Source organism: Nothoprocta perdicaria, unplaced genomic scaffold (assembly GCF_003342845.1).
Source record: "Nothoprocta perdicaria isolate Ctin4 unplaced genomic scaffold, notPer1 scaffold_0, whole genome shotgun sequence".
Taxonomy (NCBI): Eukaryota; Metazoa; Chordata; class Aves; order Tinamiformes; family Tinamidae; genus Nothoprocta; species Nothoprocta perdicaria.
Window position 1 is genome coordinate 17,548,928 of NW_020454092.1, and position 24,570 is coordinate 17,573,497.

A 24,570-nucleotide genomic window follows, 5' to 3' on the forward strand; every position below is an offset into this window, starting at 1 on the left:
TTTTTTTTTTTTTTTTGTCAGTTTGTGAAGCCTAATGCAGACAGTGATTATCCTGACATGGCTAAGGAAGCAGGTAATACAATAATAAATAATACTAAGTTCAGCTTTGACTGCTTAGACTCTCAAATCTTGCAGTTAATCTTTTTGAAGGTCTTTTCCAACCATAATGATTCTGTAATTCTATAATAAACAATCTAGAAAGCAACTCTGTTGCTCTTTCTGTTGTTCAGGAAATAAATACACTTAAAAAGCAAGTTTAAACACTGATGAAAATGAATAAGTGACAAAGTTCAGAACTGACCTGTTCAGCTTTTAACTCACTACTTTACAGTGCCAAAGACAAAAAGACAGCTTAAACCTGGTCAATTAAAATCATTTTATGTCTGCATATATTATTTAAAGATACTTTCATTAGGACCAACAACCTTTGGGCGTGAACACAAAATTAATTGGATGAAAATTTTCGGATAAAGAAACTTGCTCAGAGCTCACTGTTCTTCCTGTGACAGTTAAGATACAGGGCTATATTGCATGGCCCAATAAGAAATTCTTAAAGTTGTGTAGACAATGATTTAAAAAGACTAAATTAAGTATACTTATGGTGATTGTGAGAGTTTATTTGTTTATTTATTTTAACTTTTTAAGGCCAGAAGGCTTTAGCTGACGCTGGCATTCCTTACTCAGCAGTGGAGCAAGCCTGTGTGGGTTATGTGTATGGTAAGTAACACCATTGTTTAGGATGTGAATTTGCAGATACTTGTATCCATAAAGTGTGTAAGGGGCTCTTACTAGTTTCAGGGGTCCTATGTAGGTTATTAATCATGTGTCAGTCTGTAGAATTTTCTTTTTTTGTTGTTGTTTTTCAATGAGAATAGATTAGTAACTTTTCATCTATGTCCTAGTGTATATGGAAAGATTTCAAGAAAATTGCCTTGCAAATGGCTCTTTGTAAGTAGCCCTGCAGAATCAAGCAGCACTTTTATAAAGCGATACAAGCTTACATATTGCAATGTTTATGGCAATCTATTTGCAATTAAAGTTATAGCAGAATTTTATTTGTCTTTAATGGTGTATGTTCACTAGAAAGGGTAAACTTGTTGACCCAGGGCTCCTGAGTTGGAAACACTTGATAGAGGTATTTCTGGGATCACATGCATTCTGTATCTTTGCAATATCAGCCCTAGAGCACAGAATGTCTATATGCTTGAACCCAAGTCTAGGTGTTAGTTGAGATCTACTCTGTGAGAGTTTCAGAACTTTTTTAATCCTATGCACATATTCAAAAACATAACCRTGATTTTATGTTTAGTCTAAGATTGTTAAGGGTATATGCATTAGTATGACTCCAGGGTAATGTGAAGAAAACTGAGTAGTTAAGGTATCTCTGCAGTGGTGCCCTTCCTTCTTTATCAACTGGACTCTCAAAATGGATTTCTAGCAGTCACTCCAAGCAGAACTTTTGTCTTGCAGACACTGATTAGTGTAGAGAGAGTGGATGGTATTAAATGGTTTGGTTTGAACGCTTTCCTACCAGTCCAAATGACAGATTTCATTCCATTTCAAGGAGAATTGTACATTTTTGTTCTTGATGTTTCTCTATTAATCACTCTATTATGGCAACAGTAGTAGGTTCAATCTGCTGTATTGTTTCTAGCAACCTATAAACCACACTAATGCCTTGGTGTCCAGTCCAGTTAACCTTATATCAGTTCACTCTGTTGTRACAGCTTGTCACAGAAGCAGGACAAATTGCTGTTTTGTTTTTGTTGTTAAGTAAGATTTTCATCTTGTTTCTAAGGTTCTTATACTGGTGATACTTTGAGGTGAGTACTCAAATTCACAGTTCAAACCTGTAGTATTGCATACTCATGGTAGAATATCTTTTTGCTAGCAAAGCTTGGTATGTACCTTATTTTAATGTTACATCTCTGTGAAGGTGACTCAACCTGTGGACAACGGGCCATCTACCACAGTTTGGGTTTAACTGGCATTCCTATCGTTAATGTTAACAACAACTGTGCTACTGGATCTACTGCTTTATTCATGGCCAGGCAACTGGTAGAAGGAGGTGAGTTATTTTGCTCTGGAATTAGTCAATAAATATTTTTTATTTCTATAACTGTAACTTGATGAGGAATGGAACTAGCAAGTATCTGTGTGAAAGGATACCCAGATTTTTAAAAATCCTGTCTTCAAAAGGTGGAAATGTGTTTTCTGTCTTGTTCTACTGAAGAGGTTGTTCAGTGCTGTACGGAATAAGGTTTTACCTAATTGATTTTTGGTGGGGAGGAGAACATTTTGTGATTGACACTGGTTTCGTTGGATAGCTCAGAGTTTCCTTCTATTTCTGTAGTTCCTTGGTAGATTTTGACACTTTCTTACAATCAACTGCCGGTGTATCTGTAATATTTATAGTAAATTCTATATGCTTCTGTATGTTTAGGCTAATATTTGTGGCTGAAACATGAGTGCTTTGTTATAGAAAATATTTGAAATTAAACTATAGAGAATTATAAAAATCAAACTCTTTAGTGATCTCTCAATATTTAATATAAATATTTTTGGTTTCGTGCCATTCCCTTCCCGGTTTGACTTGTTTTCAAAAATTAAGAAAGGTGGAAGAGTAGCGGGCAGATGTTTGCATATTTCTTGTAATAAAATGTTTAATGGTACGTAATGTCAGTTATAATTAAATTGTTATTCAAATAACCACAAATTTTATTTAAAGGTTTGGCAGATTGTGTTCTGGCACTTGGCTTTGAGAAGATGGAAACAGGGTCCCTTAGTACAAAAGTAAGTGTCTAAAATGTGTGTGCTTCATTGTATTCCTATATGAAATATACTTCTTTGTCTGAAAAATTTTTCATAAATATTGATTTACCTTTTTGTAGGGTTTTGCTGTTTTTTGATTCAGGGAAACCTTTTATGTGTTTTAAATTCTGTTTCCAGCTATTATTTAAAACTTTTATATTCAATATATATAGAATATTTTAGAACTAATTTGAAATAGTCTGTCATGCTTTTAGGACTTGCCAAGAATGTGTTAATAACAGAATTAATATGGAAGAATGAAAAAATCTTCAATATAGAATACTGGGACACTGAGTAGTTGAATTCTGTTTCTCAAAAAGACACAACAAATCAAAGAAAAAAAATATATATCTTTTTGGCTTGTAGATTGGCTAATTGGTATGCTTTCCTGAAGAGTTAAGGGCTACCCATTAGCATTTCTTTTGGTTTTCCCATGTTTTTTATCAGAGAACTGCACTTCTGTGTGTGTCTGTGTGYGTTTTTGTTTGTTTGTTTGCCTTATGGCAATCTGTATTATTTACTGTGTGTAATTCTGAATTTAATGATAGGTTTATGGGGTTGGGTGAAGAATCATAAATTTAACAACCGTTAGGAATAGATAAAAGTTGTCGTTARCATACGTTACAGTATTTCATTTCAGCTGTGTTGAAGATATAAATTTAATATAACATTATTTTTAACCTGGAATTATATTACAATTTAGGATTTTAAACCAAGGTGGAAAAAAATCCTAAAGTCTTCTTCTGAAAACAGTGACCATGATAGAGATCATATACAGATGGTTCTTATCACAAATCGTTGCAGTACTGATAATACTAAATGTTTTATTTATCTTTTCATTTAGTTAGGGCGTTATAAGTGCACGTATTGTCCAGTGGAATTATTTAAAAAAAAAATCATAAAACCTCTGTTTTACTTTAAAGCCATTGCATTTGTATAGGGATTTTGTTTAAACAAGAGGATATTATGACTTGCTTTATAACCTATTTTTCTTCTTTTTAGTTTTCAGATAGAACTAATCCAATCGACAAACACTTGGAATTAATGATAAATAAACATGGCTTAGTCAATGTTCCAATAGCACCCCAGATGTTTGCACGTGCTGGCAAAGAACATATGGAGAAGTATGGTATTGTCAAAATATATTTTGTCATTGTCTTCTTTTTATGGAGCATTTATAAGAAGTTATGATTTTGTTTTTAAAAATAAATAGCATTCACTGTGCTTTTTGTTACCTAAATACTACAGCTGCAACATCTACAGCTAGCACTTAAGGGACTATATTGGGTTGAAGAGTTGCSTGCAGAAAAGTTAATGGAGTGGAGGCAGACAAAGCCAACAGGGAGAAAAAATTAAGGCTGTGATTCTATTGTGTCTATCGTGTGTGTGCACTGCTGTGCAGTCTGTGTTATGAGATGGCTTAACCCTTGTGTGTTCCTTTTGCCTTGAGATCGGTAGCTAGGCTTATGGTTGAATTGTTYGACCACAGCTTTTGTGTTTAATTGATTCAGTGTATGCAACTAGCCTAATGCTGCTGCTCTTTCTGACCTCATGTTAGACTAGTGCATGGAAAAAACTTGAAGGCRATATTTAAGTGCAGCTGCTTTGTAGAAGATACGAAAATGAATGTTCAAAATACAGGAATAAGTAAGACTTCCGAATGTTTTTATTTTCTCCAAGTTTATGCTAGTTAAAGTTAAATATCCAAGTTGAAAGTTCTGTTAGCTAGAAATYGACCAATTATAGGAGTCACTCTGTAAATGATATCTCAGTCCAATTTGTGAACCTTGGTTGAGTTCTGAACAAAGCTTTGATAAAGTGAATCTCTTCTAAAGGTGCTTTGTGAAGGTCTCTTTGTTGACTATTACAGTATTTAAAATACTATATTAATGCTGTTTTGGATAACTCTACTTTTCTTTTTCTTTCTAGGGACAGACCCAAAATATTTTGCCAAAATTGCATGGAAGAATCATAGCCATTCAACTAACAACCCGTGAGTACAGAATTATACCTCCATATTGAACATAAAAAGCTGTTATTAAGTTTCCATAAAAATGAAAATTATTTATTTAAAAAAAAAAGAACAACTTCTTAGAATGTATTTATTAAAAAACAAAAAATATATATTATATAAGTGTGTGTGTGTGTGTATGCATAGATAAAAATCCAGGAAAAATTCTGATCTGATGTCTTCATACTGAGTGAGGAAAAAACTGTATTGTTGCCTGGGAGTGTGATCCTTCTATGATACTGTTGAGGACAGTACTTAAACTGAGATGTGTATGTTTCCCTTAGGTATTCCCAGTTCCAAAAGGAGTATACCTTAGATGAAGTTCTGCATTCTCGCAAAATTTTTGATTACTTAACTGTCCTACAATGTTGGTAAGAAAAATGATGTAGCCTTTTGAAAGATAAATCTTAAAATTAAAGCAAATGTGACCATACATCTATTTAAATAAAAATCTGTTTGCTTCTAAATTACATTACCGATGGTTTTAAATACAGCTTTTCATAAAAAAAAAAAAAAAAAAAAAAAGAAAGGCATCTCTGTCTTGACCAAACACTATCTATATAGTTCTTAACAGTGTATTACAGTAAACTGAAATATTTTTCCTGATTTGGGTCTCTCATTGTCTTCCTGTATCTTCTCTCAATGCACATCTGTTGCTGTTAAATGTTAGTTCTTCTCTCCAGTCTTTTCCATGTACTCTAGCAAGCCTTACTGTTACAATGTCTTTAGCAAGGGATTTGATTTTTCTTTTTTTCTTTGCTTTTTTTTAAATTAATAATTTCTATTGAAATATCTTATCGAAATGACAAAGAAGTCTATTATAAATATTACTGAAATGGAAGATTTTAAAAACTAAGAGAGTCCAGTGAACACTGGGGGAATTTGGCTTCAGAGACATTGRCTAAACAAAGATTTATTTTATTTTATTTTATTTTATTTTATTTTATTTTATTTTATTTTATTTTATTTTATTTTATTTTATTTTTTGGTGTGATAATTCTGTAGAAAATCAACATTAATAATGCAGAATAAGGAAATAATTATTTTTTTCTTTCAATCAGTCCTACATCCAATGGTGCTGCAGCTGCAGTTTTGGCTAGTGAAGAGTTTGTGAAAAAGCATAAATTGCAGTCAAAAGCTGTGGAAATTCTAGCCCAGGTGATGACTACTGATTTTCCAAGCACATTTGAAGAGAATAGTTGCATTAAGTTGGTAAGTTTGCAACTGATGTTTCTTCGGGGTGTGGGGTTTTGGAGAGTTGTAATGTAGCTTCTTTTATTGTTCATTTTGTTTGTTTTTTAATACTTGCCAATCCTAGTGATGCTCTAGGCATTTTCATGTCAGTAAGTGCACAAATAATACTCTTTATGAACATCAAAATAAGGACACACAATACAGTGGTGAGGTAACACTAAGTAATCCTGTTAGTTAACAAATTATATAAATGCCTTTTAAATATCATTTTTACACACTTGAATAGAAATATCATTTGTGTCATGTGAACCTTTTCGTAAATTTCTCTGCTTTATTATGAGTAGCAGAATTTTAAAATGATTTTATTTATGTCTGTCTAGTATTGAAACTGAAATAATCTGTGAGTAGTAACAGGATACTAGACTGGTTCAGTAGAACCAMATAGTTTCTTCTGTCATGTTCCGTTTAGGCCACTAATGAAATTCTAGTGAACAAAGGTAGCAAGAGAGTTGAGGCAGAGTTTGWGGTCTGATTCAAGGTTGCTGGTCTGAGTCATGCAAAGAAGCAGTTTAGCTAGTCAGCAAGATTGGAAAAAAGATACAGGAAATGACCTCAAAAAGGTTCCATGTACCAACAGTGAGATTTAGTTCATTATTTCATGCTATAGAACTCTTACTGTGTAAAAATTAAAGGCTATAATATAAGGTATGTTAAATTGAAATGCTACTTCTGCAGGTTATTTTCACTTACAGGATATATAGAAAGTACATAAAAGATTAGGTATAGAAATGAAATCAGTAATTATGTTTCTTTCATGATATTTTAACTCAGGATTTTGTCTTGCTACAGGTTGGCTATGATATGACTAAAAGAGCTGCTAAAAAATGCTTTGAAAAAGCAGGTTTAAAGCCTGAAGATGTTAATGTGATTGAACTCCATGATTGCTTCTCAGTTAATGAGCTCCTTACCTATGAAGCCCTGGGACTCTGTCCTGAAGGTAATAGCATCAGTGAAGATCTTTATTAAAATGTAAAACTGAAAAAAAAATCTTATTTATATATGTAATTAAAACTTTTCTGAGTTCTCTACCTTATTAGCAAACCTCATAAAAAAAGGAAAATGCAGATTACCACTGCAGTAACATAAATACAAGCCTTGCAAACTGTAGAACTGATGTAGAAACTGTAGAACTAACGATGTAGACCATTTATTTGCCTTCTACACTTAGGCAGTGTTGGACAATTACACAAAATCATGTGGTCAGTATGTGCAGAAATAGCCTTTTTAGGGCAAATAGAGGAAGGAAATTAAAGACTCTTCCTTCTCCTCAACATCAAACTATTGTTCTGATATCACCTTTAGAGGACTTAACTAATTTTTGTCATTTTAATTTCTTTTTATTAKCTTGAAATAACTGTATAATTGTGTACATGTTTGTGAAGTTTAAAACAAAGTACAGTGAATCTAAATTAGTGTAATGAAGTACATTTAGAACAGGCTAAATGATAGTAGAATTTAGGTGTAGGTCAAAAATCAGTCAGATCATTGAGTCAAATCATAAGTCAAATCATTAAACAGACCAGGTTTTGTTTTCTTYAGAGATGTTTTCTTGATTTCAAGTAAATAATCCCTTGCACTACTATTTCATTTTTTACTGTGTGCAGACTCTACACRTTTCTTGCCTTGTGTAAATAGTCATCATGTCATAGCCTTTCTTTAATATATTCTTAACTAATTATGAGAAAATATCATACTTTTATCACTAGATGGTGTATTGTATTAGTTTTGAGCATCCACACCTAAGCCAAGAAATTTATGAACTTCTTGCAGGAACTTTCCTTTATTTATGAACTTTCCTGCAGGAAAACTTTCTGTGTGTATGTTTCAGTATTTGCCTTTATTGAATGCTTGCTCTTTACTGTTGACTTCGCTGTGTTTTTATGGTATTTACAGTAAAATGGAAAATGTCTGCCCATATGCACATGTGGAATTGTAGCTTCATTCCTTTCACTGAAGACACAGTAGAGGTCTAGTGATATTTCTGTTTGATAATTAAATATTTGATGTCAGTAGAGCGTGAAAATTACCTTGAAGGATAATTACCTTGATTATTACACATAGGAACTAGTGGGATTGCATAAAATACACTGTKGATTTAGGTATGTAAGACTAACTAGGTATATTATGATTAAACTTTTTTTTTCCTCAACAAAAACCTGTGAAACCTGCGAAACCTAATTACTACAGGAGACCTTCCAAGACAGCATTGCAGTAGGATCATTGGCCCCTTAAAATTTGAACAAGATATTTATGTGAGGTAGTTGTCTTTAGTATTGTAGGACATAGTCCAAGAAAGTCCTGCAAGACTAATTACTGTGCAAAAGGAAAAACTATATCGTGTATCTTTAACTGAGAAGTAGAGGGATTTTTYGTATAAAGAGATTTAATCCAAACACAAAGGATTTTGTTCACCTTTGCAAATTCATATTTACTTAATGTGTTCTAGGAATCCTGATGATGTCTAGAAGAATCTCTTTAAGTATTAGCTGTGCAGTATGTTGATACTGTTCTCGCAAGTAACATTTATTGGAGATTTCAGAGCAAAAATATATTAAGACTAGTCATAGTTATGACTAACTTCTGTTAAAACTATAATTTTCATTGTTTCATAATTAATGAAATAAGGAACAGCAGAATCGATTGAACCATAATACTRTGCATCAGTAAATCAATTGATTAAAAATATTTATAAAACACTAGTAATTTTGCTTCTTTCCTCCRTATTACACTTTCTCAAGAAGTTTAAGCAAGTCTCATTTATATAGTTTGACCAGTTTCAGTTTGTTCTTTCTAAAATCTGTATTCTGGCATTTCTTGAGTTTTGACTGATCTGAAATATATGCAGTGTCTTTGGTTAGTGACTGGACTGAAAATGATTTTTTTAAAGTAATGGACTTTTTTTTTTTGTAAATACTTTTTTATAGGAAGAGCATGTGACCTGATTGACAGAGGAGACAATACTTACGGAGGAAAATGGGTTATTAATCCCAGTGGTGGCTTGATCTCAAAGGGGCATCCGCTTGGTGCTACAGGTAATGCAAGAATATTTTATTTMATTTCACAGTGCCAATTGGATATACAATTGAAAATACAATCCTGGAGCAGATGCTTTCCACATCTTGTGCATTATGTTAATAGGACTATACAGTTGTCTTTATGAAACAAATGAAGGTTTGGATTATAAAATTTGTAGGATAGACAGAAGCTCTGAGAAGGAAGCTCTGGAATTGATTCTCATTTCTGGATAATGCAAGAGTTAGGGCAGGCTGGTAGGGTTGGTCAAACCAAAATACTTGGAATGTGAACTTGATCCTTAACATTAATTTGAAAATCCTACTTTTCTCTTTGTTATTTTTAAAAGATGGGCAAAGCACCGAAATATTTTTAGCCACTATTCAAGCAGTACAACTTCTAATTAATGTCATTTGTAATAACGATGTTCATATGTTCATGTGCTTTATATATGCGTATATATATTAGATTTCTACCACATCTAAAAAGCTTGTAGCTTTTTTAATTATAATAAAAGCTACTTTTGGTCTCAGATTTCCAAATACATATGTGGTGTTTACATCACAAATTGTGATKTGTGTCCCCAGCAACACAGGAGCTTCTTTTTTTGTTTGCATGGTTTTAATTTCATTTGATCTCCAAGTTTTTCAGGAGATCTCGTGGCCCTGTTATTAAAGGCGAGATTTAAGAGACTTAAAACACGCTTGATTCAGGTTTCTACTCGAGATTARTGCAGGGAGCGCAGTTTCTTTAAAAACCGTTGGGTTTTTTTTCCGCGGCCTTTGCAGCTCCCTCCTTCCCTCACGGCTCTCCCTCTCGGCGCTCGATTCGCAGGGCTGGCGCAGTGCGCGGAGCTCTGCTGGCAGCTGCGCGGGCTGGCCGGGCGGCGGCAGGTGGCGGGGGCGAAGGTGGCGCTGCAGCACAACCTGGGCCTCGGCGGCGCCGTCGTCGTCACGCTCTACGGCATGGGCTTCCCCGCGGCGCGCAGGTGAGAGCCCCGCGGCGCCCCCCGGCCCSCGATCGCCAAAGGCGGCCCCGTGAGGAGGGGAAGAGGGGCGCGGCTTGGCGCTGCTCGCGTCGCCCCCCCCCGGTGTGGGGAGAGTGAAGGGTCTGAGGCCCGCCAGGAAGCACCTGGAAGCTCCACGACATCCTTGCGCTCCAGAGCAGCCCACGAGAGTTAAAGCTGTTAAGRGCAAATACTCCAACTTGCTCAGGAAGCAGCACAGGCCTCTGGGCTAATATTGGAGGTTTTCAGGGTGGGTGAGTGGGAGGACACTCCAGAACTGAGGTGTGGAGTGAACTTATGGAGTGGTTTCCATCTGTTTGTGCAAGTCCAGTTCCTTTGAGCTGTAGAAATCCTCCACTTCAGCAGGAGGACAATATCAGCAGCTTGGAGGTCAGCGTTATTGATTGGAGTTCTTGTTTGAGGTTTTGCCACCAACTTCCTTGAAGACAGTGTGTTACTTACTAATAAGTGTAGTAATTGTAAAATYTATACATTGCAAAACGTATTGCGCACTTGTGTTTACTAAGAGCGGCTTAATCGCGTTACACATCACGGATGGTGATGCAGGTACAGAGTATTGTCACATGATTTTGGTTATAAAATATTTATACATTTTTTTAGCACTGTTTTGTTTCCCATCTGTGCAAGAAAGAAATTGCACTGAAAACTAAACCTTGCTCAACAGTTGGAACTGTTGGGAATGTGCATCTCACAGGCCTGTGCAGAGACACTGTAATTTATACCATGTCTTATTTCTGGAAACTCTCACTACCTGTTGTTTGTAAGCTTTTGAGAAGAACAAAAAAATCCAACTTTTGATTTGCATAATTTCCTGGCTCCAAAGCAAAGGGAAAACCCTGAAAATAGAACAGACACTGTGAAGGGGATTTTTTCTCCCAGGGTCTTGTATTTTAAAAAACAAACAAAAACCAAAAATCCTTTTTGTGGGTGTATATATATACCCACTGTTCTGCTGCTAAAACTTTCGATTTTAGTGAAGAAATTGTTTCTGTATTTATGTGTGTGTGTGTGTGTGTGTGTATATATATATAAATTGAAAATATACACATACATATGTATATATAAAAAACATGATTCTAGGAGTTTGTTAGAGTTCAGACATGTAACTAATTCAGTCCAGGCTGGAGAATTTGCCTTTGCAGTTGTAGTACACTTCAGAATGATACAGGAAAACACTATTTTGAAGTCATTCTCTAGTGAGTAATGTAATCTGCTCTGATTCTATGCTAGAATGCACAGAAATCGGAAGAAAACACTGAATCTTTTAAATACACCAGKGCTCAGTTTCAGGAGAGATTTTGGTAGTGTATCCTCTCCTTTGTTTCTGCTTTCAACCTTTTTGACAAAGATTGAGTTATTCCATGTGTTGTTTATTTTTATTTTTGCAGCTCTGTGCCAATATTTTCTATTTCCTTTAAAACATGTTGATGATAAAAATTATCATGTAGTGAGCTTTCAGGAATTAATATTTTTCTCCAACTGCTATTACTAAGGTACATTTTAGCTAAACACATCCAGTTGCTGGGAGGACTCTGAAAGAGGTAGTGAGAGCAGCAGTTTAACTTAGAGGGGCTGCACAATAACTTTTTGTAGTAGAGTGTCAGAATTTATGATCCAGTCTCTTCCACAGCCTGCCTCAGTCTGAGCAGAGGTTCAGCTATATGGCAGGAACAGAGGAAAATCCTCTGTTTTCATGAATTCCCTTCATGTGCATCCAAAACTTGGCAGTGAACAAACATAATAATTACATTCCTTGGAGCTCTGCTTTAGAAGTCTCTTGATTTTATAGACTAGCGAATACATTATTATATATTACCATTAATGTTGCAAATACTGAAAGTAGTGCCTTCCTTTCTGTAAGGAAAAGGAGAAGATGCATTTACAGATAAAGGTTTTTGAAGGCTTTAATCCTAATGTACTAAAGCTGACTTGACCTTCATTGCTGTTGAGAATTTTAAAAAATTCTCTCAGGTACATCTCAAAGCATAGAAATCTTTGTAGAACCCACTTTATAACATAAGAGGTTTAAATTATCTCAAAGACTTTRTACATAGAAGATACCTGCCATGAGGAGCTGTGCTAATGTATATCAGGCTTTGGAATGAAACAATTCAGCTAATCGGTTCAAGACCCAGCTGATGTAATTGAATGATTTGTACATTGTGTAACTGGGGGAAAGGTGGTGGCATTTCACATTTATGAAAATGTTTCGTAAGATTTTTTTTCATTTATGTCCACATTGTATCACTAGAGGTTCAGATATAGCTTATAACTTAAAAGCTTCAGTAATAGTTGTCATAAATGTAGATCAAGGTAAATAACTACAGAACTCGATTGATTTGGGATTTTTTTTTTAACAATAACCGTGCTTTTTGTTGACAGCTTATGCATCTACAAKTTTACATCTTGTCAGTACAACCTTTGTTTCCTAGCAAAGCCAGTACATCATTTTCATATGACACAGTGYCTCCTATTGCTACCCCAGCAAAAATCTGCAGGGATGCTTTGCTGCTACCAGGACACCAAGCAGTTCTGGTAACAGTTCTGAAGTGATTGTGTCACCGCATGGCACCCCGTGCATTGCACCCTGCAGCAATTTTGAACAGTGCTGCTAAGAGATGGTAGTAATTATAAACCAGTCTTTCCTGCAGCCTCTCCTTTGGGCATCTCTGTGTGCTCGCTTCCTTATGGGTGCTTGCGAGGCCGCACAGGGTGGAGTGCTTCTCCAGAAAGTCTGGGATCGTGTCCCGTTTCTCTTGTGTTTGTTGGCAACCCCACGTGAATTGGTGGGGAAAAGGGGAACAACACTGGTCTGCTGTGAGTAACTGATGTCTTGTAAGAGTTGGCGCAGGAAAACTCACCATTAGGTTTGATGGCAGATTGTTGAGGAGAGGTACAAGAAACAGGAAGAAAATCAAGATGACAAGAGCTCTCAGACACAATTGGACTAAAGGAGAACTCTCGGTAGGAAAGTGGAAAGTAATTTATCCATAATTCTCTGTAAGGCTCAAACTCTTTTCATATATGCAAACCAAAATAATTCACTTTCAATGTAGCTAATTTGTCATGCAAATATACTCAGCAAAATAAATGTAACGTGTTCTAATCAACTAGCACATCGATTCAAATATCAGCTCGCATTTCACATGAGACTTTAAAGTGTATCTAAAAGTTTTGCTGTACTGTTTTTGGAAAAAAAAAAAGTCTCCTGGTTTGAGAGTTTGTTTTTCTAGATAGTTGCTGAAGTGGTGGAATGACCTTTTCAGAATATTTCAGAATATTTCAGAATATTTAAGGTTGGAAGGGACCTCTACAGATCATCTAGTCCAACCTTCCTGCTCAAGCAGGCACACCTAGAGCATGTGGCACAAAATATTCCATACTGCAGAGCCCAGCAGTTATTTTGGAGTTGTTAAGCAGGCTGGTTGGAAGTGGGATCATGTCTAGAAACAGAAGAACTAAACTTCTGGTCCTAAGATTAATGGTTTACTCTCACTTTAAATTTTGTTTCCTGTCCACACATGCAAAAACATCTAGATACTTGAAGTGCTATTAAAGTGTTTAAGTTGGGTCCTTCTTCCTGGAGTTAGGCCTATTCAAGATCATCTGAAAATGTTGGAAACATGATTAAGATAAAACAAATGGCATTTTCATTCCAGTGACTCCCGTGTTGTGGCTGTGCCTCTCAGCGCATCTGTTGATGGATTCAAGTCACACCTGGTCTTCAAGGAGATTGAAAAGAAGCTCCAAGAGGTATTGACTACTTGTTTTACCTGTAATGGGCAATTTTAATTTATGCCAGAAAAGATGCCAAACCTGAAGGGAATATAGTATGACCAATCCCTTTGTCAGTACCACTCATTTAGACAAGTTTTAAGTCTTTCAGTTTCATTTGTGCATTCTGTGGCTCTTCAGACAGTTCCTGGCTGTGTATAGTAAAGGCAAGCATAGAGTGCCTGTAAGGAGCTWCCTAGTTAACATCAGGAATTTTTACTTTATGTTGCTGTCACTTTGTCACTGTTGCTTTGTCACTGTGATAAAAGGAGAAYGTACATTTTGTTAGACTTGTAGTAAGGTTGTTGAGCCAGATGTAATTCTCTTACTTGACATGTTTAGTAGAGACAGATAGCAATAGATTTTGGGGGATTATTTAAATGAAACTTACTACAGGGAAATCGCTATCTACTAACAGAAATGGTAAAGGTAGCATATTGCCTGCTGTTTTAATTTAAGCTATCTTAACATATTTTGAAAGATATGAAAATTTTGCATATTGCTTGGTCATTACAGGAAGGAGAGCAGTTTGTAAAGAAAATAGGAGGTGTTTTTGCATTCAAAATAAAAGATGGTCCTGATGGAAAAGAAGCAACATGGATAGTAGATGTGAAGAATGGAAAAGGATCTGTGGATGTTAATTCAGGTCAGTGCTATTTTATTATATCATTGCAAGACACACATAAAGTGAATGAAAAGACTATTGGTTCATATTCTGTTCAAACTATGGTGACTTTGAGCAAAAGAGGGGTTGAACTGCCTTATTTTAAGTRTTTATTATTACCATCAGTTTTCATCCATGAAGTTTAGAAGAAAGATTTAAACGTATTCTCTTCTACTCTGAAATCTATCTAGATATTTGCATATTTTCTTAGAGACTGTGGTCAGATATTGCCTAATAATGTCCCATGACTCCTGCACAAACCAGAAACCAAAGAAATGATGGCAGTACTTTGTAGTTCTTCCCTTGGCTGCTTGTTGGAGACCCTGGGAGCTGGTGCCTCTGATCAGTTAACTTCTTGTTTACAGCTAGTTATGCAGTGGGACTAACTGATTTGTACTAGTTGACATGGAGGTCAAGTTCCCTTTTTTTTTTTTTTTTTTTTAAAAAAAAAAAAACGGAAGGTGGTGGTAGGGAACCGTTTCCAGAATTTTATACGCAAAGTATTTGAACCCTTATCATTAAAGTGTATCATGTCCAGTATCTGAAATAATGCAGCCATTACCATAAATCAAAACCGAATGACAACTCATGCCTCAGACTCTCATTTCTAAGAAGCTTCATCATAAAGTTTTCCACTGAAAACACTACAGGGGCTTTGATTTGGAATTCATTGATCTAACGTATCACAGAAGAAAGATACTGTGTTTTGTTTAATGGGCAACCTTTTATCACAAATTTAATTTACTAATAAGATGAGGGGAGAGGACATATGTGCAATTTTTAGCCCTTGAGTGTGTGTGTGTGTRTATATATATATATRWGWGTGYRTATATATATGACAACTTACTAAAATATATTTTCAGCTCATTTCTGGTAAAGGAGGTCGAAAATAAAAGTTTGGATTGACATGATGAGAACTTTCAGRTTGCACACATATTTCCTGTAGAAATAAAGGACAGGAAATGACTGAAATTTTAATGATAAATATTAGGAAGTGTCACAGGAGAGAACACATGTATTCTAGAGTTAATACCAGAAAATATAAGGTTAACAAAGGTTAAGATGGTTGTGAACATTTGCAGTTAGTATTCTATTTATAAGAAGTTTGTTTTGTTTGTTTTTAAGCTAATGTTTTTCCTTAACACCTTTCAGAAAGTTCTAAAAAGTAGCACGGATTGCTTTTGGTTACTGGAGAACCTTTTACTAGTACTTTATARTGGACCCTGTTTTGAGCCTTATTTAGATACCGTTGCAATAGCTTGCAGTATTAGGAGATTTTTTTTACAGAGATTTGCAGCTGTTATTACTATTTGAATCTTTATGGTCAACTCTGTCTTACAGATAAGAAGGCTGATTGTACAATTACAATGGCTGATGCTGATTTATTAGCTCTCATGACTGGCAAAATGAATCCCCAGACAGTAAGTATTGCAAAGGTTAAATGRTAATAAGAGTTTTTAGAGGTTATGGGGCAAAGAGGAAAGCAGGAAGTTTTAGAAATCAGTTTTGGCATCTGTTATCTCCCTAATACTTGGCTGTTTTAAAATTGTTGACTGAAATAGCAAACTTTTGTTTTACGGACTGTCATCACAGAAACATAAGGTATTCTATCCCTTAGCATCAGAAAATACGTTTGTTGATGCATGCAAAGTTTTTGCTAGGGACTACTGGAATTTAGAGAGCAAGCTGGGATCTATGTGTGTAACAGCCCATTAGCTTGTGGAACAGTGTTAGATTTATTTTTTCCCCTTCTTCCAAATTTTCTTCCTTGAATATGCCGGTAAGTTTTGTAGAAGTGATGTAGTGTAGTGAAATTAGAATATCTATCTGTCTTAAAATATTCAGAGTTGAAAATAGCATGGTGAAGCAAAACATTTTGGTTTTCTTCCAATCATAAGTTTTGAGAGGGATGTGCATCTGGGGAAATGTGTTATATTGCATTTCACACATTCTTTCTTCTTTTTAGGCTTTCTTTCAAGGCAAGTTGAAGGTTTCTGGGAACATGGGCATGGCAATGAAGCTTCAGAATCTACAACTTCAGCCAGGCAAAGCTAAACTTTGAGATCATTAGACTAAACAGTCAATTCTTGCTATTTTTGACAAAAATATATAATGAAGCTAGATGTTGGCAATAATTTGGAACAGGTTGGACTTAATTGGACCTGTCTCATTTAAATCCTGTGGTTAAGAGACCTTAGTACTCTTACAAAATTCCATCAATTTATGGCAGACTTTTAGGATAAACTTGAGGCATTAACCCTTATAAGTGATTATGGTGGATACCATGTAAACAAAATTTCTGTTTTAACCAATATGAATTTTTATAAAACTTACAAAGGATGATTGAGACTGCTTATAGTTCTTTGGTTTAATTGGCAAGACGGTGGGGAGGGTTATAAATAGTTTGACCTAAGAATTAAATGGTTGCCTTTTTAAAAAATCTGTAGTAGCAGGTCATAGCTTTAGATGTTCATTCTAACAAATTTGCTGCTGCTTAAATTAAAATGGTCTTATAAGTGGGATCACTAACTTTTTTTTTTTTAAATGGAGTTCTTGGAATTTGCTATAAAATACTTTCTTATTACCATTTTGGAATTAAAAAAAAAAAAAAAATAACAGCAAAGCATCCAGAAGTTAAGGTGGAACTAGAACACTGCTTTGAGATATACAGGATTTAAGTTACCTTGAAGAAACATGAGGTTCTCCAGGAGAGCAGGAACAGAGACTAACCAACACTTACCTGTTTCTCCTAAGAAGTTCTGGAGTTGATCATTATGAAATTCCTATCAGAAATGTGAAGACTTTAACTTCTGCTTTGGGAAAATATATTCCAATTGGATGTTTAATAGATAATTAAATATACTTATCCTGTTCTGTGTGTCTCTCTTCCTTGGATTTGTAAGTATGGGTTTCAGATTCATGAATGGAGGTGATTATTTTATATCCGTTATCCCTAAGGGCTCTCACATACCTCTCAAATAAAAGTAACTCATCATAAAATAACATTTGCTAATACATCTACTGCTTTTCTTAAATTCAAGCCATTTTGTTGGTAAGTTAAAGTGACTTACAGAATTGCAATAGTAATTTGGTTCTTAAAATAATTTGCTCCTGTGTTCAGGGGTAGGCATTGCATATATACCTTTCATGAGCAAATTCTCTTGTCTTTTGAAATCCCTGATAATGCCAGAGATATTAAGTGTGTTTCTGTAATGCAAGATAATGACCTACCTGTTTCAAGAATTTTGAGCACAGAGTTCATAGATGCTTGGTCACTATTAAAAAAAGGCCATCTCAGTTATTCTATTTAAGAAATTATTTAACAGAGCAGAATATTAAAATGAGTAGCATAGATAAATATTATTTTACTCATTATTCTAAGTTGCTTTTTGTATTTTTAATATTGTCTGTTACTTAYGATCTTCAGCAAATTTTCAATCTGTATAAGCTGATCTCCTGATGCTGTGGTGAGCCAGTTTGTGGGGCTGTATAGACAGAAACTTAATCTTAAAGGAAAAAGGTGTATGAGTTGYTGGTGGTTCAGCTCCCTTTAGAATAAGGTAAGAGCTAATGTCAGGTCAAGGGAGGGCAGCAGGAATATGGAGTGTGAGTGATGAGGTGGGGGAAGCAGCACTTGAGCAGTTATGTCTTAGATCATCTTAAACTGTCAAAGAATGTTTTTTTCCACACATCTGCCAGCCTTCTATATTCTCTGGAGATACAGAGATTGCATCCACCATCTGTACCTATCACTACGTTCCACTAATAATAGTAATTACACACTGCCTGTTGCAAGTGCCCTTTACCTAGAGAACTAGCTGCAAACCTCAAGAGATGGCTAGTCACTCAACATAGCCAACCACAATTTTTAGAATCAAAGGCCTTGCTTTAAAAAAAAAAATCCTAGGAATGGGATTTAATGTTCTCASAGTCTCAGTTTGCATGACAGGAGTTCTCAGCTTTTGAACGTGAAGCTCAGGGGAGTTGTTCATTTGTGCATGAGGTGCATGATGAACTCCCTTTGCTGCTTTTTGAAGAAAGCCATTAATATTTTTCAACTGTGATTAATGTGTTAATTATTTGTCAGCTAGAGATGCTGTTAAGTTGGGAGATGTAATCTAATCTTTATGTACTCATTTAAAAATCACACAAGTCTTTTAGATAAGAATTTTCATAGTAAAGGAGAAAAGACTGAAATATATTTTATTACTGTAAGAGGATTGAATAGATGTATTTGAACCTGGGCCAGTGAGCAGAGCAATACCTAGCTCAGCAGATGTGGCTTGCGTCAATGCCRGTGAATGACTTGGCTTAGGGGCACAGATTTTATTTTTAAATATCTATTTGGGTTTTGTATTTATTCTGATCCTTTGCCTAGTCAGAAATAGGTACAATTGGGTACCTAAGCCTTACACCATATACATAGCATATACTTTATACCGCACATATTTTCAAAAGTGGCTGTTGTTTTTCAAATTGTGAATTTGTCTCATCAGGAACAAAACAGATGGCCAAAGATGAGTCCTTTCCTTAAGAAAACCATGCTGTTTTGAGGAATCCCAGTTCCCAAGCTCTTCTAGATAACAAAATGTATTTGTCATGAAACTCTGAATTTGGGATATTCACAAGAGAGCTCTTTGTGGATGAATGAGGGTGTATCTGCAGGCAGATCAGGCAATGTAAGGAGGAAAAAATGTTCCTGCAGGTATCCATCATGGGAAAGGGGCTGCCCTTGTGTCTTGAGCAGCTTTGTGGGAGTGCGTAACACAGAGTGCCTCGTGTGGGTGTTCCTAATTGTGCAAGTGATAGAAGGAGAACAGCGAGTTTTGCACGTTCATGTGTTGCCCTGCTTGTGCAAAGCAAGTCCTCCTCCAGAGAGGTATTGTGGGTTCTCTTTGGTTAAGTAGCAGGGAGAGACTAGTTTGTGTGGATGAGGATGTTGTGAATAAGTGAGCTTTGTTTATGGCAGCTGGGTTAAGCAGCTGCTCTTTTGGGAGATGTAAAGGTCATTTCGGGTTGCATGAGGATGGGGCAAGGGGGCTTGATCATGTGTCTGCTACTATTAAAACAGAAAAGAAAAATCCATATAAATTCACAAGATTGGATCTGAACGTCTGTTTTCCATATGCCCAATTCATATGAGGTCAGTTCAACTGTTATCTCCCTGGATATATTGTGTCCTGTTTTACAGAGTGCTGARCTGAATGTCAGCTCTCATTAAGCAGAGGAGAATAAGAATGCAATTAGGCTGATGGTTAAAAGGCAGGAAAAAGTCTCTTAACTATGAAAAATCAACACTTGTAGAAGAAAACCACATGTGGAGCACAAATGTTGGGGGAGGAAAAAAGGCCCTCTGGAACCAGTTGCTTTTTTGCTTGAATAAACAGCAGCATAATTTTTTGGAGTGACAGTGCAAGCTGTTTTGTGCATATCTTTAAGAAAAAAAATCTTTGCTAACTTAAAAGCAGATGGCTTTATATGGCCCTGGGTGGGTTCGCCAGGAAATGTTATTTACTGTTATATAGGAAGAGAAATAGCCTAATAAAGCTACAGCAGACTAAAAAGGCATGTGTAGTAGATGATAAAGCAAGTATGCAATATGCTGTGATTGTATTCCATATTTCAGGTAGATTAAAAGCAGCCGTGGATTATTATTTTTTTAAACAATACATGTCTTCTGAGAGAACAGACATCTTATGGTTCATTCAGATCAGCACACAGATGCCAGTAGGCTCGTGGCCAGACTCCGTTGTGCATACTTAGATCTGAAAAATACTTCCCTTCGTGCCTTGGAGACAAAAAGCTTTTTACTCTTTCTGTTTTGATTATTCTATGTTTCTTTTTTTTTCTTTAGCGAATGATGGCAAGTTGCTTATGAGAATTTTAATGGGCTTCTTTTTCTCTCAAATAAAGGTATGGTATCAGCATATAGCAGTGGACCCTTCAGAAATGCCAGTGTTTCTGTAGAGTCTTAATTAAATTAGATAAATAAAAGGATAAAAGAAAACCCTATATTTTAAAATGTAATTTAAATAAATCTCACGAATCCCTCTTGCCTCACTCTTTCCACGCTGATGATGAATGAGCTGACACATAACCACCATGTCTCCAAATAACTCCCCAAATACGATCAGGCTTCAAAAGAGCTGCTTATACCTTTGTCCTCTGCCCCATTGTTACTCGCAGGGCCACACGTTACCCAAGCTTAGCATCTTGAATCTAAATTTAGCCTGTAATCTCTTTAGGGCAGTGACAATGGTTATGAGTGAGAGCTGAGCAGGTTCTTGTGGATTTGTGCTACCTTTGTGCTGTCCTGATCCTCCCTGGCCACAGGGGCGCCATGAGGCAGGAGCATCCTTGATGTAATGTATGGCTTACTCAGTTACAAGCCTGTGCACTGAGGTACATTGTACTGYATGTTACAGCTCGGACCGACACGTGTCCTTGTGCTGAGGTCTGTGAGAAGGGCTTTGGAAAAGGAAGCCCAATTAGCAAAGTCTGTCCCTGGCCACCACTGGGGCTCTTGTCTGCTAGACCCAGTGCAGCAGGTAGGGCCTTGGCAGRAGCACCCCAGGGTGCTGTGACATGGGATCGGTGGTGGCTGCTGCTTGTTACTGTGGCACCCTGGCAATGGTTTGCCCAAGGACCCACTTCTCTGCCATATGAGCAATCTGAAGAATAAAAATGTTCAACTGCATTTTCAGCATCTGTTTTTGAACCTGAAAATGATATTTAATTTATGCCCGAGCTCCTTCTATCACTTCAGCATGGAACATGCTGGGATGCAAAGACCTTAACTGGAAATGTTGCCTGCAGCAGACTGTAGGTTATGTGTATGTAGATGCTTTCCTCAAAAGCACCCACCCAAAATCTCTAGTGATGGAAATAGTGATTGCCCAAGTCTGTAAACTTAGTTCTTGCCTTAGGTGTTTGTGGTGTGTCAGTGTAGGCTTAAAATSGCTTTTCCTGGGGAGTTATGCGGGTTCTGGTGTTGGGAGTGTAGGACTGGGTCTGGAGGTAACGAGATCGTAAGTTTGGAATATGCTCATATAAGAGGGTAAGAAACCAGCTTATGCAATTTGTACCACAGTGTAAGGATATAAGTATTGCTTTTACCTCTGAGTTACCTGGTTTCTGACTTTGGGTTGGCAATGACGCTTTTCTTTGCCTGTTTTCCCATCAGTAAAATAGGCGCGATGCCCTTCTTCTTATGGAGTCCTTCACTACCTCTAGATGGTACATGATAGTTYAACAACTAGTTAACAACAAGATACAACAACAATAAAATGCAAATATATGCTTCTGAAGAAGGGTAAATTCTGGTGTCTCACTTTCATTGTTGGGCTCTTCTGGTATCAATAATGATCTGGGTAATGTCCCTTCCCTTCCTCTGCAGCCTCCTCTGGAGTGAGACATGTGCTTCCCCAACACRGACTTTTTGCTTTTCCTTTGAAAACTGTATTCCCTTGAAAACATTGCTTTTACTGTATTGCCTCAGGGTGTTTTAACAGAGAAAGGGTAACAGGCAGGTGKGGAGGATGGAATACATCCTGCATCTCTGAATCATCTAACAAATAGGCAGCCGGTTGTGTTTTGTTTTTGTTTTAGTAAAAACACACTTCCCACRCTGACTTCTGAAAGTTACACGTGGCACAGAGAGGGATCTGTTCCAGTTGATAGGAGAAGAGAGGGAGGAAACAGCTTAATTGCTTTAGACTTTTGTTCAGCTGGAGTTGGGAGGAAAGAGCCAGTGTCTTTTTTTTGGAATACAGCGAGTTCTTGCTGAGGACAGATCCTCTGCAGTTTGTGGAGGTATTGTATGGCGCATTGCAGGGCACTCGCAAAATAGGTGGCTTTAAATTTAAAAAATAATGCTGCCGTCAGTGGCAAAAAACTCTGCTGCTTTCATARAAATATTGCTGCACTTAGAGCATACTCTGCTATGAACAGCAAATTCCTCTCTCTTTTTTAAACAGAAATAGAAAATGTAGGATTTCTGGTCTTAACAAACAGAACTTTGCATGTGTTTAGTGCTGTGATTCAGAGCTTAGGCAATGTAAAAAAGGCTGTTTAGATAGGGTATTATGTCAAGTTTGAAGACTTTGCCTGTAAGACACTTGTTGTTTCACAGCCTGTCTAACCCTGAACTCTTAAGATCAGCTGATGGATCGAAAACCAAGGGGAGAGTTAAAGGGGAGGGAGATGGAGTAAAAATTGCTGATCTGTTCCTTGCTAATTTGAACCAGGCCCATGGGGAAGGGGGGGACACTCTCGCATGGAATTCAGACTTTGTGGAGGAGGCAGCAGAAGTTAAAGCTCCAGTAAGTGCTAGTGCAGCTCGGCTCTCCTGCAATGCGCACGCAGCCTCTGCTTCTCTCCTGTCATCTGCAGCATGCTTGCTTCTGGCATCTCTCGTGGATCTCGCAAAGCATGTTGACAAAAAGCAACAGGAGATTGTTTTTCGCCCAAGTCTTTATATTCAGACTATAGCTGCTTCCTCTTTCCTACTCACATTTTCCCATATGGTGACTTTGGAAAATTCCTCTCCGATTTCGTTGGAAAGTGCAGGAAACTCTCGTTGGTAGAGGGTTGCCTGTTACTCTCTCTAATTCTGCCGCTCACATCTGGAAAGGATCTGGCTTGGAAAGAGGAGTCTCAGTCTGAGCTCAGCGCATGTAACGGACATGGCATGAGCTGAGGGAGCCTGTGGGGGCAAGAGAAATGTTCTTCTCCAGTCATCTGATTTCTGTCAGCAAAGGTGAGTTTTTCAGCACTTTATTTCTTTTAACACCTGTTAGACAACATCCAGCAGCCTGTGCTGCAGCTTTTAGAAAGGGTATGGAAGTGAGCAGATTCACTTAACCTGCTGGTATTGAAGGAGATGATGTTTTTCCAGTTGCATGCGTGTGTCCTGTGAGAATGTGTGTGTGGAGAACAGCAGGTACAAAGATATTTTGAACATGATTCTGCTGCTCATTGAGGTTATAATCACTGAGAAGCATACAGTAACTCCTTAAACTTAGCTTCTTGCCTGTTGCAGCACACTGTTTCTGGTGCTGTGGGGCAGCAAAGTGCAGCAGTCGCTGGTGGTTCTGACTGGATTCAGAAAGATGCAACCACAGAAACCCCTGAACTGGCTTTAGCGAAGCCGCAGTCTTCAGGGTATCGGGCCTGATCCCAAGCCCACTGACGGCAAGGGGAGGGGAAGCCTTCTAGTGGGGCTTTGAGCTAGTACTTTTATTAAGTTTTTCGAATAAGACTTTGCATCGTGCCCCTGGGAATGAGTTTAATTGGAGTGAGTTACTTCAGACATGCTTTGAACTTACCAAAAAAAAAAAAAAAAAAAAGGTTTTACTGCCTGCACTCCAGATGCAAGCAGTATTTCCTTATCCAAAGTGTCTCCCTGTAGCACCAGAGCAGCAGTCACTTCAAAGGCTGTCACAGCAGCGCACATGCTGATGAGAGAAGGCTGAGACTGACTCCCAGGACTTTTGTAAGCAGTAGATGCAATACTGCATGCTATTTTTTAACATTTTCAGTTAAATTTGTGGAGAAGTCAGCATGCCACAAATCTATAGAGACCAATACTAACCTTGATGTAACTGGTGGTATTGTTGGGATAGTGTTGGTGTTTGTTACAGCAAGGCTGATTTTGACCTATGTAAAGGATTTTGACCCATGTGTAAAGGACTTCTTGATAACTCTACTTTCTGAGATTATTTTCTGAGACTATTTTCTGTAAGATTTCTGAAATACTTTCTGAGAKTAGGTCACCAAATACTAAGGACTTTACTGATCCAACGTTGGCATGCTTATATGGTTAATTTTGACCTCACTGTTAGTATCTTGCTGCCATATAAGGCACACCATCTAATCTCTGGAATGTTTTATAAAGGATATTAATTTGATTATATTCAGCTTTTACAGAGATGGAAACTGCGGGATAGTAGAGGGGTGGAGAGAGGGCTCAAACAAATTGGAAATGCTTAAAATTGCCCAACATGGAAGTTGAGAGCT

The 24,570-nt window shown here is 36.9% G+C and overlaps 1 protein-coding gene across 1 annotated transcript in view; it reads left to right on the top strand.

Annotated features, from left to right (window-relative positions):
- The window catches only part of SCP2 (sterol carrier protein 2), an 18,704-nt gene extending 1,740 nt beyond the window's left edge, over positions 1–16,964 (top strand). The window contains exons 2-16 of the mRNA XM_026054018.1: positions 22–73; positions 646–717; positions 1,937–2,068; positions 2,729–2,793; positions 3,814–3,940; positions 4,741–4,804; positions 5,107–5,193; positions 5,884–6,034; positions 6,866–7,013; positions 9,001–9,108; positions 9,923–10,076; positions 13,775–13,868; positions 14,406–14,535; positions 15,895–15,974; positions 16,520–16,964. Of these exons, the coding sequence (XP_025909803.1) occupies positions 22–73; positions 646–717; positions 1,937–2,068; positions 2,729–2,793; positions 3,814–3,940; positions 4,741–4,804; positions 5,107–5,193; positions 5,884–6,034; positions 6,866–7,013; positions 9,001–9,108; positions 9,923–10,076; positions 13,775–13,868; positions 14,406–14,535; positions 15,895–15,974; positions 16,520–16,615 (1,560 nt within the window). The 3' untranslated portion in view covers positions 16,616–16,964. The remainder of the gene's footprint in view (positions 1–21; positions 74–645; positions 718–1,936; positions 2,069–2,728; positions 2,794–3,813; positions 3,941–4,740; positions 4,805–5,106; positions 5,194–5,883; positions 6,035–6,865; positions 7,014–9,000; positions 9,109–9,922; positions 10,077–13,774; positions 13,869–14,405; positions 14,536–15,894; positions 15,975–16,519) is intronic.
- Positions 16,965–24,570: the final 7,606 nt, after the last annotated feature.